The 18,235-nt window shown below is 36.5% G+C and overlaps 1 protein-coding gene across 2 annotated transcripts in view; it reads right to left on the bottom strand.

Moving 5' to 3' along the window:
• Positions 1 to 18,235, bottom strand: part of EFCAB13 (EF-hand calcium binding domain 13) — a 242,789-nt gene that overhangs the window by 24,757 nt on the left and 199,797 nt on the right. For both annotated transcript variants that reach the window (XM_032320157.1, XM_032320158.1), the window contains exons 48-55: positions 17,642 to 17,746; positions 16,795 to 16,848; positions 11,237 to 11,341; positions 9,160 to 9,213; positions 7,931 to 8,035; positions 7,302 to 7,355; positions 5,709 to 5,813; positions 4,226 to 4,279 (exon numbers count right to left, since the gene is read on the bottom strand). In XM_032320157.1, coding sequence (XP_032176048.1) covers positions 4,226 to 4,279; positions 5,709 to 5,813; positions 7,302 to 7,355; positions 7,931 to 8,035; positions 9,160 to 9,213; positions 11,237 to 11,341; positions 16,795 to 16,848; positions 17,642 to 17,746 — 636 coding nt within the window. The remainder of the gene's footprint in view (positions 1 to 4,225; positions 4,280 to 5,708; positions 5,814 to 7,301; positions 7,356 to 7,930; positions 8,036 to 9,159; positions 9,214 to 11,236; positions 11,342 to 16,794; positions 16,849 to 17,641; positions 17,747 to 18,235) is intronic.

Genomic DNA, 18,235 nt, shown 5'->3' with positions numbered 1-18,235 from the left:
TAAACCAGAAAGTATATAATAAGAGATGAGGAAAGCCACTATGTCATACTCAAAGGGTCTATCCAACAAGAAGATCTAACAGTTTTAAGTATCTATGCCCCTAACATGGGAGCAGACAACTCTAAAACCAATTAATAACAAAATCAAAGAAACACGTCGACAATAGTATATTAATAGTAGGGGACTTTAACACTTCCCTCACTGAAATGGACAGATCATCCAAGCAAAAGATCAACAAGGAAATAAAGGCCTTAAATGACACACTGGACCAGATGGACATCACAGATATATTCAGAGCACTCCATCCCAAAGAAACAGGTACACATTCTTCTCTAGTGCACATGGAACATTGTCCAGAATAGATCAGATCCTGGATCACAAATCAGGTCTCAACTGGTACCAAACGACTGGGATCATTCCCTGCATATTTTCAGACCACAATGCTCTGATGCTAGAACTCAATCACAAGAGGAAATTTGGAAAGAACCCAAATACATGGAGACTAAACAGCATCCTTCTATAGAATGAATGGGGCAACCATGAAATTAAAGAAGAATTGAAAAAAATTCATGGAAACAAATGATAATGAAAATACAACTATTCAAAACGTGTGGGACACAGCAAAGGCAGTCCTGAGAGGAAAATATACAGTGATACAAGCCTTTCTCAATAAACAAGACAGGTCTCAAATACACAACCTAACCCTACATCAAAAGGAACTGGAGAAAGAACAGCAAATGAAGCTGAAGCCCAGCAGGAGAAGAGAAATGATAAAGATCAGAGCGGAAAAATAAGAACAAAAAACAAAAAGTAGACAAATCAATGGAACTAGGAACTGTTTCTTTGAAAAAATTAATAAGATTGATAAACCTCTGGCAGACTTATCAAAAACAAAAGAGAAAGGACCCAAATAAGTAAAATCATGAATAAAAGAGGAAAGATTACAACCAACACCAAAGAAATACAAACAATTATAAGAACATATTATAAGCAACTATATGCCAGCAAATTTGACAGTCTGGAAGAAATGGATGCATTCTTAGAGACATATAAACTACCACAACTGAAGGAGGAAGAAATAGAAAACCTGAACCGATCCATAACCAGTAAGGAGATGAAAGAGTCATCAAAAATCTCCCAACAAACAAGAGCCCAGGGCCAGACAGCTTCCCAGGGGAATTCTACCAAACATTTAAAGAAAAATTAATTCCTATTCTCCTGAAACTCCAAAAAATAGAAATGGAAGAAAAACTTCCAAACTCATTTTCTGAGGCCAGCATTGCCTTGACCCAAAATCAGACAAAGACCTCTTTAAAAAAGAGAATTACAGAATTACAGACCAATATCCTTGATGAACACAGATGCAAAAAATCTCACCAAAATACTATCCAATAGAATCCAACACTACATTAAAAGGATTATTCACCATGGCCAAGTGGGATTTATTCCTGGACTGCAAGGTTGGTTCAACATCCGGGCATCAATCAATGTGATACAATACATTAATAAAGGAAAGAACAAGAACCATATGATACTTTAAATAAATGCTGAAAAAGAATTTGACAAAGTACAGCTTCCTTTCTTGATCAAAACTCCTCGGAGTGTAGGGATAGAGAGTACATAACCTCAATATCATCAAAGCCATCTATGAAAAACCCACAGTGAATATCATTCTTTGGAGAAAAACAGAGAGCTTTTCTACTAAGGTCAGGAACATGGCAGGGATGTCCATTATCACCACTGCAATTAACATAGTACTAGAAATTCTAGCCTCAACCATCAGACAAGAAAAAGAAATTAAAGGCATCCAAATCAGCAAAGAAGTCAATCTCTCACTCTTTGCAGATGATACGATACTTTATGTGGAAAACCCAAAGGACTCCACTCCAAATCTTCTAGAACTTTTACAGGAATTCAGTAAAGTGTCAGGATATAAAATCAATGTACAGAAATCAGTTGCATTTTTATACACCAACAAGACAGAAGAAAGAGAAAGGAGTCAATCCCATTTACAACTGCACCCAAAACCATAAAATATCTAGGAATAAACCTAACCAAAGGGACAAAGAATCTGTACTCAGAAAACTACAGAATACTCATGAAAGAAATTGAGGAAGACACAAAGAAATGGAAAAATGTTCCCTGGATTAGAAAAACAAATATTGTGAAAATGTCTATGCTACCTAAAGCAATCTACACATTTAATGCAGCCCTATCAAAACACCATCAACTTTTTTCAAAGAAATGGAACAAATAATCCTAAAATTTGTATGGAACCAGAAAAGACCCCAAATAGCCAGAGGAATGTTGAAAAAGAAAAGCAAAGCATGTGGCATCACAATTCTGGCCTTCAAGCTCTATTACAAAGCTGTAATCATCAAGGCAGTATGGCACTGACATAAAAACAGACACATAGATCAATGGAATAGAACAGAGAGCCTAGGCATGGACCCTCAACTCAATGGTCAACTAACCTTCAACAAAGCAGGAAAGACTGTCCAATGGAAAAAAGACAGTCTCTTCAACAAATGGTGTTGGGAAAATTCAATAGCCACATGCAGAAGAAAGAAACTGGGCCATTTCCTTACACCACACAAAAACAGACTCAAAATGGATCAAAGACCTCAATGTGAGACAGGAATCCATCAAAATCCTGGAGGAGAACACAGGCAGAAACCTCTTTGACCTCAGACACAGCAACTTCTTCCTAGAAACATCACCAAAGGCAAGGGAAGCAAGGGTAAAAATGAACTATTAGGACTTCATCCTGATAAAAAGCTTTTGCACAGCAAAGGAAACAGTTAATAAAACCAAAAGACAACTGACAGAATCAGAGAAGGTATTTGCAAATAAAATATAAAATAAAGAGCTAGTATCCAAAATCTATATAGAACTTATCAAACTCAACACCCAAAGAACAACAATCCAATCAAGAAATAGGCAGAATGAACAGACATTTCTGCAAGGAATACATCCATATGGCCAATAGACACATGGAAAACTGCTCAGCATCACTTGGCATCAGGGAAATACAAATCAAAACCAGAATGAGATACCACCTCACACCAGTCAGAATGGCTAAAATTAACACATCAGGAAATGACAGATGTTGGTGAGGATGTGGAGAAAGGGGAATCGTCCTACACTGTTGGTGGGAATGGAAGCTGGTTCATCTACTCTGGAAAACAGTATGGAGGTTCCTTAAAAAGTGGAACATAGAGCCACCCTACAGCCCAGCAATTGCACTACTAGGTATTGACCTTAAAGATGCAAGGATAGTGATCCAAAGGGGCACATGAACTTGAATGTTTATAGCAGCAATGTCCACAATAGCCAAACTATGGAAAGAGCTTAGATGTCCCCCACAGACAAATGGATAAAGGGAATATTATAGAGCCATCAAAAATGAATTCTTGAGGTGCCTGGGTGGCTCAGTGGGTTAAGCCTCTGCCTTCAGCTCAGGTCATGATGTCAGGGTCCTGGGATTGAGCCCTGCATCAGGCTTTCTGCACAGCATGGAGCCTGCTTCCCCTCCCCCACTGCCTTCCTCTCTGCCTACTTATGATCTCTCTCTTTCTGTTGATAAAGAAATAAAATCTTTTAAAAAAATGAATTCTTGCCATTTTGTAATGATATGGATGGACCTACAGGGTATTATGCTATGCAAAATAAGTCAATAAGAGGAAGACAATCATCATATGATCTCGCTGATATGAGGAATTTGAGAAACAAGGCAGGGGATCATAGGGGAAGGGAGGGAAAAATGAGATAAAATGAAACCAGGAAGAGAGACATACCATAAAAGATTCTTGATCTCAGGAAACAAACTGAGGGTTGCTGGGGGGGAGTGGGGTAAAAGGATGTGGTCCTGGGCGATTGACATTGGGAATGGTATGTGCTATGGTGAGTGCTGTGAATTGTGTGAGAATGATGAATCACAGACCTGTGCCTCTGAAACATATTATACCTTATATGTTAATTTAAAAATTATAAAATAGGGGCACCTGGGTGGCTCAGTGGGTTAAGTGTCTGCCTTCGGCTCAGGTCATGATCTCAGGGTCCTGGGATCAAGTCCTGCATCGGGCTCTCTGCTCAGCGGGGAGCCTGCTTCCCCCCCTCTCTCTGCCTGTCTCTCTGCCTACTTGTGATCTCTCTCTCTCAAATAAATAAAAATAAAAAAAAATATAAAAGGAAAAAAATTAGAATATAGAAACCTCTAACTAACCTGTAACAGCTTCTACTGCTTCTATCACATTTTTGAGACCAATCTTCCCATTTGCTGTAAGAAATATCATAATTAGGATGTGGTAAAATTATAAGAAGATAAAGGAGCTAAATGAAGAAATAGATGCCTGAGCTGGGGTGCCAGGCCTCAGCAATGCTTTAGTTTCCTATCGGATATCAATTAAAAATCACAAATTCAAAGATAAAATTATGAAGAATCTTCATGATAGCCAAAGTAGAGCATTACACCCCATGCATAGCATTCTTTTGAGATCAGGGATCTGTCTTGCTAACTGCACCAGTTATACTCTGTCATTAACTAAAGCAAGAGTGCCAAAATTTATGAATCAAAAGTCTCAAGAGGAGACCTAACTGCATAATCCATAACCCCTGTTCCTTAGGTCTTCACAAAGTTTCTGAAAGACGTTTTTAAATATAATGAATCACAATAGAATAAATATAATTAGGAATGCAAAAGCATGAGGCTGGAATGGGGAGGTGACAAGAGAATTGAGCATGTGCAAGTGGAGGAAAGAGGCTAAAATGACAGCAGAAGAATCTGGATATGAGCCAGTTTCCCCATTGTGGAAATTAAGGCTTGTCTAAATTGTGGCTGGTGCCAGGCTCCTTTAAGAATGAAAATTCTCAGGTGGGGACAAAGAAAAACGTTGTGCTGAAATGTGGATTTGGGGTGTTACCTGGAAATATGTGTTCTTACTAAATTCGATGACTGGGAAATGGTCCTCCTTTATTGATTTATTTTCAAGTGATTTTGTTTGATTTTTCTCTTTCTGAGTTGTAGCCACATGAGGCTTTTTAGGAAAGTGCGACTTGGCCTCAAAGCATAGGGTGTACATATATATTTAGGCCATTGTTAATGAAAACAAAACAAAACAAAAACCCAGCTATCTACCAAACCTCTTATTTCCTCTCATAGTATAGAATTACAGAGGGAAGTGGATGCCCAACCAGATACTATGTTCCTACCATCACCCACCCCATCCCTCCTTGCATTTCGATATAGTAATGTAACTAGTTACAACAAAAGAATGGTTATGGAAATGATGTGTGCCACATCTCCCTCCTTTGTGTGCTCTTTTCCTTTCCATTAATTATTTATAAACAATGAAAAGGCCCTAAGAAGGAATCCAAGAGGCAAGAACCTGGATCCCTGTTCATTGAATGGAAAAGAGCCATTGCCTGTCAACCAAGAATACTCTTACCGTGGACTTTCATGGAGAAGAGAATGAAACTTCTATTGTGTTTAACCATGACACATTTTCATGTTTGTTTTTAAATTCAAACTCAGTTTTCCCTAAATAATACATTCTCTGTCCTTAATTAGAACTGGTTTATCACTATCATTACAAAATGCTTCTATTTTCTTTTGGTATACCCAATATCACTAATTATTGTGCATTATCTGACACCAGCCCCTAAATGTAAACTCCTCTCCAAGGTTCATTACCACCTACAGTCCTCACCGTCAGGTGGCAAATATTCTGTCAGATCTTCATGTTCCATTTCTGTGAGTTCAATTCCCAGGTTTTCCAGAACATTGTCTAGGTTATTGGCTTTAACCATTCCTTCTTAAGAAACAAACAGGAAAGAATCATGAAGAAAAAATACTACATGATTTCACAAGATTAGTATATATGTAAATATTTTATTTCACATGCATTTAATTTGATAAAAAGTAAAGAGAAACGTATAACTTATTTATATTAGTGAACTGGTGTAAAAGGTTAGCTCAGCAAATCTCCTAAAATGAGATCAAGAACAACTTAGATAAAAATATTCTCGGGTTGGGGGGCGTGGCTGGCTCAGTCAGTAGACTACGTACTCTTGATCTTGAAGTCATGAGTTCAAGCCCCACCTTGGACACTGAGATTACACAAAAAAATATATTTTTTTAAGATTTTATTTATTTATTTATTTGACAGACGGAGATCACAAGCAGGCAGAGAGGCAAGCAGAGAGAGAGGAGGAACCAGGCTCCCCGCTGAGCAGAGAGCCCGATGCAGGGCTCGATCCCAGGACCCTGAGATCATGACCTGAGCCGAAGGCAGCGGCCTAACCCACTGAGCCACCCAGGCACCCCACAAAAAATATTTTCAGGTTGAAGCATTACTGGGTGGTGGGCTGTGATTATGTGTTTAAAGGTTTCAGTTGTACTATCAATTAATACTCATCTATTCAAAGAGAGCCCAAAAGAATACCAATGGTAGGACTGTCCCCATGGGGAATACAGAGAGAATACTGTGCATGTCTGTCCCGAAAACAAAGTCAAGGCATCCGCTGAGAGGGATAGTTCAAGTTTCAGATCATCAATGTTCTGCTTTTGCAATACACAAAAAAGTATTGAAGATTAAAAGATTACAAACGTGGATTCATCTCTCATAGGGAAGAGTATGTCATGCACAACACATTCACCACAAAATTCTGCAAGGAATGCTGCTGACTGCCATTATTCCAAGGGTCTGGGACAGCAGACCAGTCACCTGCAGGAGACGTTCTCATCAAATAATGAGCAGCAAAACCTGCAACCTTTCCTCTCTGCCTTCCTACTTCCCTTTTTTTTTTTTTTTTTTTTCCCCTACTTGCCCTTCTTATCTCTTTTTTCCAAGGACTGATAGGAAGAGGAAGTAAAAACGTATCTTGGCCACAATGCCATGCTTCTTTTCTACATTTGTTGTTGCTGCTGTTCTTGCTAACTGGGCTTTGAGTAAGAACATTTTATAGAAAATGACTTGATTCATGCAATAAATGATATTAAAGATCACTCCAAATTCCTTTGTGGTGTTGTTGTTGGGCCAATCCCCTGAAAGACTGCCTATGATATTCTCTACATTATTTGTTGTATAAAGTAGATTTCAGATCCATTCAAGAGAGAATGGATTCCTTGCAATGCTATAGCGTGGCTGATTAGGTAAAAGTTCTGTGTGGTGAATGTAAGGAAATAAAAGATCTAAACATAGGAATGCAGACAGGATTCAAAACCTGCTAGTAAATATGTCTGTGTTTGTATTTGTGTTGACAGATAGCAGATTCTCCTGCTAACCATGGTTCTTAAGTACCTTTTAATGACTTCACCCCCTCCAACAATCTTTTCTGATACACCTTTCCAGCAGCTATAAGAAAACAGCAAAAGCACAGTTTATATACAAAGCAAAAGAACATGGACAGTCACAGGGTTATTGGGCAATTGGGCAATTCCAGTCAGAAAGCTTTTTACTCTGCCTGGGAAGTTGTTCCATCTTTGCATCAAATAAAAATTATTTTGGGAACAAGAGTACAGTCTGCTGACAAAAATGTATACAGTGTTGAGCAATCAAGAAGACTGATGGAAAGAATACTGTGCAGGAAAAAAAAATCACTAGTTCTCTGGGTCCTTTTCCTGTTTTTTTTTTTTTCCTCCTATTCTCTCACTCCCCTCAATTTCCTTCCTTTCCCTTCCTATCCTTTGGCCCTCTCATGAGAGGGAAATGGTAGCCTCATTATAGTCTTCATCAGCTCTGATGTCAATATCTCAGTGGAAGAAATTGGTGACCCCTAGATTTAATCTGTATGTCAGTGCGCTTACCTTTTTAAAAAATCATTTTCAGTATTTTATGGAAGAAATAAAGAGACAACACTGTAGAACTGCCTACAATGACCCCAGAATCCAGCTCCCCAGAAAGGCTACCCTGGCACTCATATGGCTCACCGTCAATTGGCACAATTTGTTTCAGCTTCAAAAATTCCTCCTCGGTGAGCTCGATCCCCATGTTTCCCAGAACTTCTAGTAGGTCATTGGCATCAATCTTTTTTCCTTTCAAAAGACAGGAACATTAGTGCTTGACAATTTGGATCTAACGATTCCAAATAATGACAAAATGATCACTTTCAACTTGGAAGTAGTAAATGGGTAAAATGAGACACATACAACTACATAGAATTACAGAGAAACCACAAACAGAATACAGGTCCTTAATGTCATAAAAGGAATACTCCAGGGGCACCTGGGTGGCTCAGCAGGTTAAGCATCTGCCTTTAGCTCAGGTCATGATGTCAGGGTTCTGGAATCAAGCCCTGCATCTGAACTCTCCACTCAGTGGTGAATCTGCTTCTTCTCCCACTGCCCCCTCCAACCTCCTCATGCTTTGCCTTTTCTCTTTTTCAAACAAATAAATAAAATCTCAAAAAAAAAAGAGGAATATCTCAGCAATGGATTTGTGTCCATCTAATGCAGCAGAAGGTAAGTTTGCTTTACTTGGCCTGCAAATTAGAATAATGGAAATAATGTAAATTTATATTTTTGGCAGGGGAACTTAGGATTATGGGGAGAGTCTAAATTATATGATTTTTCTCTTTATATATCTGTCTAGGTATGAGGTTTTTTGAACATTGTTGAGGTAAATTATATTACTGCCTTACTAAAAATATTTCTGCCAAATTTCTTTTTTTTAAAGATTTATGTATGTATTTGACAGAGATTACAAGTATCTGCCAAATTTCTTATCAAAATAGAGAATTTTAATTGTATTTTAAAATTTTAAGTTGTGCAGATAAGTACAGTATAGGATCCTCAAAATAAGTATATGATGAAATATAATATAAAGATAAAATATTACAGTTTGGGCAAGTTGAAATGGCATTTTTAAGATGATATAATTTTTTTGGTTTTTAGTTCCCATTAGTTAGCATATATTGTAATATTAGACTCTGGTATACAATATAGTGATTTGTCACTTCCAAGCAACTCCCTGGGCTTATCACAACAAGTGCATTCCTTAGTCCTCATCACCTATTTCATCCATCCTTCTGCCTTCTTCCCTTCTGGTAACCATCAGTATGTTCTCTATAGTGTAGAGTCTGTTTCTTGGTTTGCCTCTCTGTTTTTTTTTCACATTTTTTTAATAAAATAGTACAATTTTATAGTAACTTGCCACTCACCAGAAAAAGCATTCAATGCATCCATTAATTTTTTCATTTTAATCTTCCCATTATCTGTTAAGAAACACATGTAAATCAAACACAGATATAACACTGACACTCATTAGTGCTATGAAATCTTAAGAATAAGACAGTATATTGGGGTGTCTAGGTGGCTCAGTGGGTTAAGGCTCTGCCTTTGGCTCAGGTCATGATCTCAGGGTCCTGGGATCGAGCCCCGCATTGGGCTCTCTGCTCAGCAGGGAGCCTGCCTCTCTGCCTACTTGTGATTTCTCTCTCTCTCTCTCTGTCAAATAAATAAATAAATAAATAAATAAATAAATAAAATATTTTTTAAAAAGACAATATAATTACATTCTAATATTTTATCATATATTCATCTCTACCATGAGCCAGAAGTTCTAAAATATTACTAGAGCTTTAATTCATTGGGTTGTAGGAAATTAAATGTCTGACTGTTAAGGATGAGATATAAAATTAAATTACATTTTCTGTAGAGTCTGCTTCATGACTCCTGTGCATTTGAGAACTCTCTACTGTTTACTTCAAGCACAAAGAATAGGATTTACGATTTGTGTCTGCTATATATTAATGTTGGTATTTGGCTGTTCTAATGATCTCTGTATGTAATAAGCTGATACTTAGAAGTTCTTGACTTTTCTTTGACAGAGTTTCTTACTCCTTTATTCTATGTAAGTAAAAAAAAAAACAAAACAGGAAAACACCTCAGTGATTAGCTTGAGGTAATTTTAAATGTAGAGATTCTGTATATTTTTAAATGTATACTATTAACATTAAAAACATTAACATGAAAGCATATTACAAAGACAGAATTAACTCAGAAATTTAGGATACTATAGAATCTCAGATTTACTTTTCTTTATTGGACAAAAAACAACTAAGATATTGCATTTGCATAAAATATTTTTTGTCTAATTGTAGATGACAAATATTTAAATAGAAGCTTCATGTTATTTTTGTTCTTTATTTTCTTCTGGCTCTAAAAATATAGAGCAGGCTATTATTCATTTTTTAAAAATTTGTTCAGATATAATTTACATAGCAAACAATCAAATCATTTAAAGTAAATGGAACGTTTTCAGGATATGCACAGAATTCTGCAACTATCACCACAACCTAATTTCAGAACATTTTCATCATCACAAAGAGAAACTTCATTAGAAAACAAATAAAAGAAAACTAAAACCATACCATTAGTTTGCAGTTCCTACCTACTGCCCCAGCCTCAATAATAGGCAAACACTAATCTGTGTCAGGGAAAATGTCAGGAACAACTACTAAGTGTCAATATATTATATGAAGAGATAATTTCTGAAATCCGAACAGAAACACTAATAGTAGCAATATAGATTTAAATGTAGATTTACATCTATTCTGGACATTTCATATAAATGGAATCATATAACATATCATCTTTTGTGATTGACTTGTTTTACTTAGCATCATATTTTCATTAGTCCACTGCATTTCAGCTCTAATTCAGCTTTAATTGTATCTCAGAGTTTGTTTCTAATTCATCAAGGGAGATGGCCAAGAACAGATGGCCTTTAGATCATGGACTCTGAAATAGGGAGTAGAATATGAGACAGCTTCATAAAAAGGCAAAATTCTCTCTATTAGAGCCTGCATGTTTGAAGACCCCTGACTCTGAGAAAGTGAAGAGTACTATCATATGGCTATGAAATGTGTCTCTCAAGTTAATAATCTCCCACATTTTCTCTTTTATTTTCCTATTGCTTTTGCATTAATCTCCTTCCAGACTGTTTTTCATGTTATTTTGTCCATAATTACTTGTTTTTCCATCACTTTTTATGAGTCGCAATTATAGGATTTATCTGTGTTTTCAGTGTTTCTTTGGATTCAAAATTTAAGAGGTTGATACTACATGTTAATAAAATGACAAGAAAGAATATTACTTTATTTTTTTCTGAGCTCATTCTTAAGTTTCTAATAAATTATCTTCTTACTGGCAAATAAATTTTTTTCAGAGGTGATTTTATAGGAGCTCACACCTCAAGTTGTAATTAGCAGTGCAAAAATTTATATGCTTACTCACCATCAACAGGTAGGTTCTTTATCAAATCATTACTTTCCATTCCTGTGAGTTTCATTCCCATGCTTTGCAAAGCAGTGTCTAATTTGGCGACATCAACAATCCCTCCTGGGGAGAAAGAGAAAAATAAAAGCAAAATTGAATATTAGAATGTGATGAAAGGTATAAATTACTGTGTGTTATAAATAGTGGCTACACCTTAAAGAATAAGGTTGACTGTCTATCCAGTTGTATAAAAACTGTCAGTAATAACGGTGAAACTGGCATTTCCTCCACTGAGTTTTTTTTGGGGGGGGGAGGAATCAATTTCTATAATTAGCTATTAAGGGTTGTGGCACAACTTCAAGACTATTTACAGAAATAGAGGGAAAAAATTCATATGCTGCTGTAGGAAAAGTATTATATTTGTTTCTTTAATGGAAATTCACATGGGGGAAGCTTGGGTTGCTCAGTCAGTTAAACGTCTGCCTTTGGCTCAGGTTATGGGATCAAGTCCTACATTAGGACTGCTTCTCCCTCTGCCTCTGCCATTTTCTCTCCATCTCACATGAATAAATAAATAAAATCTTTTTTTTAAAGTTCACATGGTTCTTTCTTCTGAATACATTTTCCAAAAAAATGTCTAATAATTCCGCTCATTTTTGTTAGTTTATGAATTATAGGGATACAGATTTTTATGATGACATCACTGACACCTGTGTATCTCACCCAGCTTTGTTAATAAACAGAACAGATACAATAAAAATATCTTCCATGTTCCTCCTCATTCCCCATCTTTCCCCACCTTTCCCAGGGTGACTTCCTGACTTATGTGTTTATAATGCCCATGCATGTTTTACTGGCATATGTTAAACAGTTTTGTAGAACTTTTTCAAAAGATTTTATTTATTTATTTGAGAGAGAGAGAGAAAGAGCATGAAAGGGGAGAAGGTCAGAGGGATAAGGAGACTCCCTGTGGAGCTGGGAGCCTGATGCGGGACTTAATCCCGGGACTCCAGGACCATGACCTGAGCTGAAGGCAGTTGCTTAACCAACTGAGCCATCCAGGTGCCCCGGTTTTGCAGAACTTTTAAAGTTTATATAAATCATATCACATTGTGAGTTTCCTTTTGCCACATGCAATTTCATTGAATTCTTGTTTTTTATATTTGTCCATGTTGAGACACGGGACATTTTCATTTATTTTATTTATTCATATATATTTTTAAAGAGAGCATGAGAGCAAGAGCAGTGGGTGGGGGGCGTACAGAAGGAGAGGGAGAGAGAGAGACTCTCTAGAAGACTCCATGCTCAGCATGGAGCCAGATGTGGAGCTTGATCTCATGACCCTGAGATCATGATCTGAGTAAAACCAAGAGTTGGATGCTTAACCAACTGAGCCAACCAGGCTCCCTTCATTCATTTTAAATACTATTATTCTACTATAATATTATGCCATCATATACTTACCCATTCTCCAATAGATAACATTTAGGTTGTACCCAAATTTTTGTCATTACAAGAAAACATTGCAACATACATTCTTGTGAATGTCTCTGTTGACGAGGGTAAGAATCTGAGCAATATATTTAGGAGTGGATTAGTTGGAGTGGAATACATATATTTTGAATTTATTGAGATTTTATCGAATTGCTTTTGAAAGTGCTACTATTAATATTAGCAGTGTACAAGAATTTCCATTGCTCCATACTATTTCCATAGCTTAGGGTGGCTTGACTGTTACAATTATGGTACACTTGAGGTCCGTGAACTAGTATTTTACTGTTGTTTTAACTTAGACTTCCACGATTATGTGTGAAATGAAATACTTTCTATAAGTGCTTGGCCCCGCAGAGATATCCTCTTTGCCCAATGTCTGATCTCATATTTGTCCACTTCAATACTAGTTGTTTGGCTTGTTCTTAGGGATTCTGGCCTTTCTAATGAGTGTGTAGTGGTATCTCATTATGGCTTAAATTGTACTTCTCTAATGATATAAGGTGTAGACATCTTTTCCTATGTTTAATTGCCATCTGTGTATCTTCTTTGGTGATGTTGTTATTCAGCCACGAAAAAGAATGTGATCTTGCCATTTGCATTGACATTGCTGGAGCTACAGAATATAATGATAAGTAAAATCTGTCAGAGAAAATCTTTGGCCTTTTCTTAAGTTGAGGGTATTCAGTCAGTCTAGTCTACTAATAAGCCCATCGAAGGCATTCTTCATTTCTGCCATAGTGGTTTTGATCACTAACCTTTCTTTTACTTCTTTCTTAGGATTTCCACCTCTCTACTTACACTGTACATCTGTTCTTGCCTGCTATCTACTTTATCCATTAGCATATTAATTATAATTTTTGAATTCCAACATCCCTGCCAAATTTGAATCTGTTTCTAATGCATGCTGTCTCTTCCATTTGCGTTTTTTACCTTTTACAATTCTTGTGATTTTTTTCCCATTTTTGTGATTTTTTTTTCTTGATAGCTTCGCATAATGTACTGGGTAAAAATAACTGCTATGAACAGGTGATCTGATGGTAAGATGTATGGAGAAGGGAAACATACTATAATCCTATGATTAAGTCTCAATCTTTTCACAAGCCTTTGCCTCTGGACTGTGAACATCACATGTGCTATGCCAAAATGTGCTTAAGTTGGGTATTTCCCCTCCCCCAGGTCAGTTAGGGTCTGATAAAACTTCAGCAGTTTAGGCTATGATTAAATAGTTTCTCCTTTTTATGAAGAACAGAACACTCTGGTGCATTTCAAAACTGTTTCTCCTCCCCCCCATCCCGCCCACATGCCAGAAGCTTCTTGAGATTCTTCTTCAATATTCACTGTGAGAACCTGGTTGAGATCCTAGCAGTAAAACCCACAAAAGCATGGGCACTTCCTCTATGACCCAGTACCCTACAAATTTTTGACTCTTAGACTTGTCCTCACTGATCCTCTAGCAATTCATCAATTATAGTTTAGGTTTTCCTGTCCTGCCACTGGTTCTCAGAGAGGCTTCTGCTCAGTAAGTTGTGGTTTGCATGTCTTTCCCTCTTGTTTGGGTGACACAGTTTCCCTGTGATCTCATTTCTCATATGGAACCAAGAAGAGTTGATTTTTAAATTTGTTTGGCCTTTTGCTTACTGTTAGGACATAGTGGCTTACTATTTCATCTAAGTTAACAAACTTACTGACATGTGCTTATTCATATTATCCCTTATTACCCTGTTAAAGCCAGGTATCTTTTCCCGCTACTTAAATATATATATATATATATATATATATATATATATATATATATATATATATATAAAATTTTTTTTTTACTATTTTAACCATTTCTTCCCAAATCAAAAGTCCCTACTCATTAAACAATACTCCCCATTCCTCCCCACACCCAGCCTCTGTCTCTGTGGATTTAACTACTCTATGCATCATACATAAATTGAATCAGACAGTATTTGTCTTTTTGTGATTGGCTTGTCTCATTTAGCAAAATATCTTTGAGGCTCATCCAAAATCTCCTTCTTTTGAAGGGTGATGAACACATAGATTGATTCCATCTCTTGGCTCTTCAATAGTGCTGGATATACGCTTTAGGATATACACAATAGTCTAAATGTGTGTGTACCTCCAAAATTCATATGTTGAAAACCAAATGCCCAAAATGACAGTAAAAGGAGTTGAGGGAAATTGGAAGGGGAGGTGAACCATAAGAGGCTATGGACTCTGAAAAACAACCAGAGGGTTTTGAAGGGGTGGGGGATGGGAGGTTGGGGGAGCCAGGTGGTGGGTATTATGGAGGGCACGTATTGCATGGAGCACTGGATGTGGTGCAAAAACAATGAATACTGTTATGCTGAAAAGAAAAAAAAAAAAAAAAGAAGAAGTGGGTCCTTTGGAAGGGGCTTAGGTCAGGAGGGCAGAGCCCTTCTGAAAGAGATTAGTCTTTATAAAAAGTGCCCCAGAGAGATCCTTGCCCCTTGCACCCTGTGAGGATACAATGAGAAGTCGGCAACCTGGAAGAGGGCCCTCACCTGACCATGCAGGCACCTTGATCTTGGACTTCCAGCCTCCAAAACTGTGAGAAATGAATTTCTGTTGTTTATAAGCCATCTAGTCTCTGGCAGTTTGTTAAAGCAGCCTGAGTGAACTAAGACATATACCTAGAAGTGAAATTGCTGAATCATATAGAAATTTAATTTTTAAGCTTTTGCGGAGCTCCCATATTTGTTTTCATAGTGGCTGTACCAATTCACATGCTCACTGCCAGTGTACAAGGCTTCCATTTTCTCCACATTCTCACCAACACTTGTTATATTCTGTTCCTCTTTTGAAAGCAGACATCTTATGGGGTCTGAGGTGACATCTCATTGTAGTCCAATACAAGTCTAATTGTTACTCATTTGTGGGTAGTCAGAATGCATCCTGGTTGCATTCTTGGGGGGGTTTTTGTTTTGTTTTGGAATTGTGAATTCCTTATGATATGATTAAGCAAAGACCTCTTAATTACCATTTAGGATTCATTATGTGCCCTGTATTTTAGAATCCCTGTCTTTCAACAATCACAAAAAAATTACCAACTATTAGGTCTTCAAATTAGCATTTTCCTTCTTTCTCTCTGCTAGCTCTTTGTACTACTATTGGATAAACTGGCAGATTTCCCACTTTGACCCTCATGTCTCCTCCTCCTTCCTATTTGTAATCTTTGTGTCTCTATGCTGGAATCTTGGCAATTTTTTCAGAGTTTTATTCCAGTTATCTAATTAATTCTTTGGCTATCTCTAATCTGTTAATGATACCATTGTGTTTTTTAATTTTTCAGGCTAGGCTTTTCATTTCTTGAAATTTTATTTTGACTCCTTTCAAATCTACTTTTTCCTGTGGTAGTTTCTATTTCTTTTAAAATTATTCTTATTTTTATTTTATGAATTTAATCATTTAAAGTGTACTTATAGTCTATCTAAAATATTTGTATTATGGGAAATCTTTTGAGTTCAGTCTTTTTATTATATATATTGGTATTAATTGATCATAGTTTTTTTTTCGTATCTTTTGTAATTTTCTATTTCAAGATCATTTTAAGAAAGGTTTTATAGGGAAAATCTTACTGACCATGATATAAGAGTGTATTTCTTAAACTCTAGAGTTACTACAATGCTGGTGCTTTTCGTTAATTTTTTTTGTGAGTTTCTGGGTCATGAAAATATGAACTGGAACCATTGTGAGCATAGGGTCACTGTCATGAATTTTCAAAGAAGATATTTCTTCATGATCTTAGAGTCTGTGACTATACAGATAAACTTCCTTTTATCTACTTGTGCTGATTAGATAGTTTTCTAGTTTTCCATTTCATTAGGGGTAAAGTTATTCAAAGTCCTACTTTTAAGACTTCCATCTTAAGGTTAAATAATGGTACAGGAGGCCATTTTGTAAGATATATACAGAAAAGATCTTTGGAAAAAACATTACTGTGGTTTTGCACACACATGCATGGTTGCAGGAATATAAATTAAGTGTGCAAAAGTCTCTTTTATCTGCTTTTCAGCTTCAAATTCATCTTCTTTTTCATTATACTTATTACTTACCTTTAAGAGTTTTCAAACCATCCATCACCCTATTTTGGTACACCTTTCCAACAGCTGTAAGATAGACACAAATCAGACCACACCAAGGAGAGATTAAATGAGAGATTACGAAAGCCTTATTTTTGGAAGACATCATAATTTACCCCAGAAAAGGCCTAATTTAATTTTAATAACCAAAAAATGTAACAAGTAGAGAAAATTCTGTCTCCTGCTGGAGGAGAAAGTTTCTATGCTGAAACACCCACATCTTAATTGTTACTGCTGGAGCTCTAGTATGCTGAAACAAACACATCTTAATTCTCTATGTCTTCCTTTCATGTCTCCATTTTCCTCTTAGTATTTTCTCATTCTTTTTACTTTCCCATATGTCCCTGTTCATTTTTTTTTAAAGATTTTATTTATTTATTTGACAGACAGAGAGCACAAGTTGGCAGAGAGGCAGGCGGAGAGAGACGAGGAAGCAGGCTCCCTGCTGAGCAGAGAGCCCGATGTGGGGCTTGATCCTAGGACTCTGGGATCATGACCTGGGCGGAAGGCAGAGGCTTTAACCCACTGAGCCACCCAGGTGTCCCTCCCTGTTCATTCTTGAGAATGCCTTCTGACTGGAATCAGAAGTTAGAATAGGCACTTCCTTGACTTAATACAAGGTTAATTTTCCTGACTGAAGGGTCCAAAGATACTATAAAGTTACACAGCTGGGATTACTTCTTAAGATAGAACTGCATGATTCCTTCTAATCCTCCTTTTTTTTTTTTTTTTTATAAAATGGAGATAATTCTGGAAGTTTGCAAAAAAGAAATACACATCTAAGTTCCTTAAAGTCTACATCATGATTTTAAATGCTCACCATCAACTGGCAGATACTTCTTTAGTTCTAAGCACTCCTTATCTGTGAGCTCTATCCCAGTTTTTTCCAGAATACTTTCAATATCGCTGACGTTAACTTCTCCTCCTTCAAAGAAATGAAAGTACATGAAAAGTTCAATATGACCTAAATATGAAATATGAATATCCAAATTATGAAAAAATCTATTTATTTATTTGGTAGATATTCAACAGCTGTGAACAAAGTAGCAAGAGACTTTGCGCCATCAGCTATCATGGAAACAGAATTGTTCCCTTAACCCCCCAAAATTCAATATCTATAATTACAGAGTAAAGTAATTTAAACAAGATATAAGTGGCTTGGGGATTCTAAGTTATTTAAAATATCACAGATATTTATTTAAAATTCAGTGTCTCTGTTATTCCCTTAATTATGAGTGATGTATCTGATTTTACTTAACTACTTAATATGTTAATCCAGTGTAATATGCATTTGCTTTTGAGAACATTTAATTCTATTACAGAAGTTAAGTAAGTACATTAGTTCAAGTTTGTAGTTTATAAAACATGGGCTAAATCTTTTAAGATGTTTGCAGTATGGATAAGTAGTATTTAA

Source organism: Mustela erminea, chromosome 18 (genome assembly GCF_009829155.1).
Source record: "Mustela erminea isolate mMusErm1 chromosome 18, mMusErm1.Pri, whole genome shotgun sequence".
Lineage (NCBI taxonomy): Eukaryota > Metazoa > Chordata > Mammalia > Carnivora > Mustelidae > Mustela > Mustela erminea.
The sequence above is the reverse complement of the archived record's forward strand: the minus strand, read 5'-3'. Positions and strand labels throughout refer to the sequence as shown.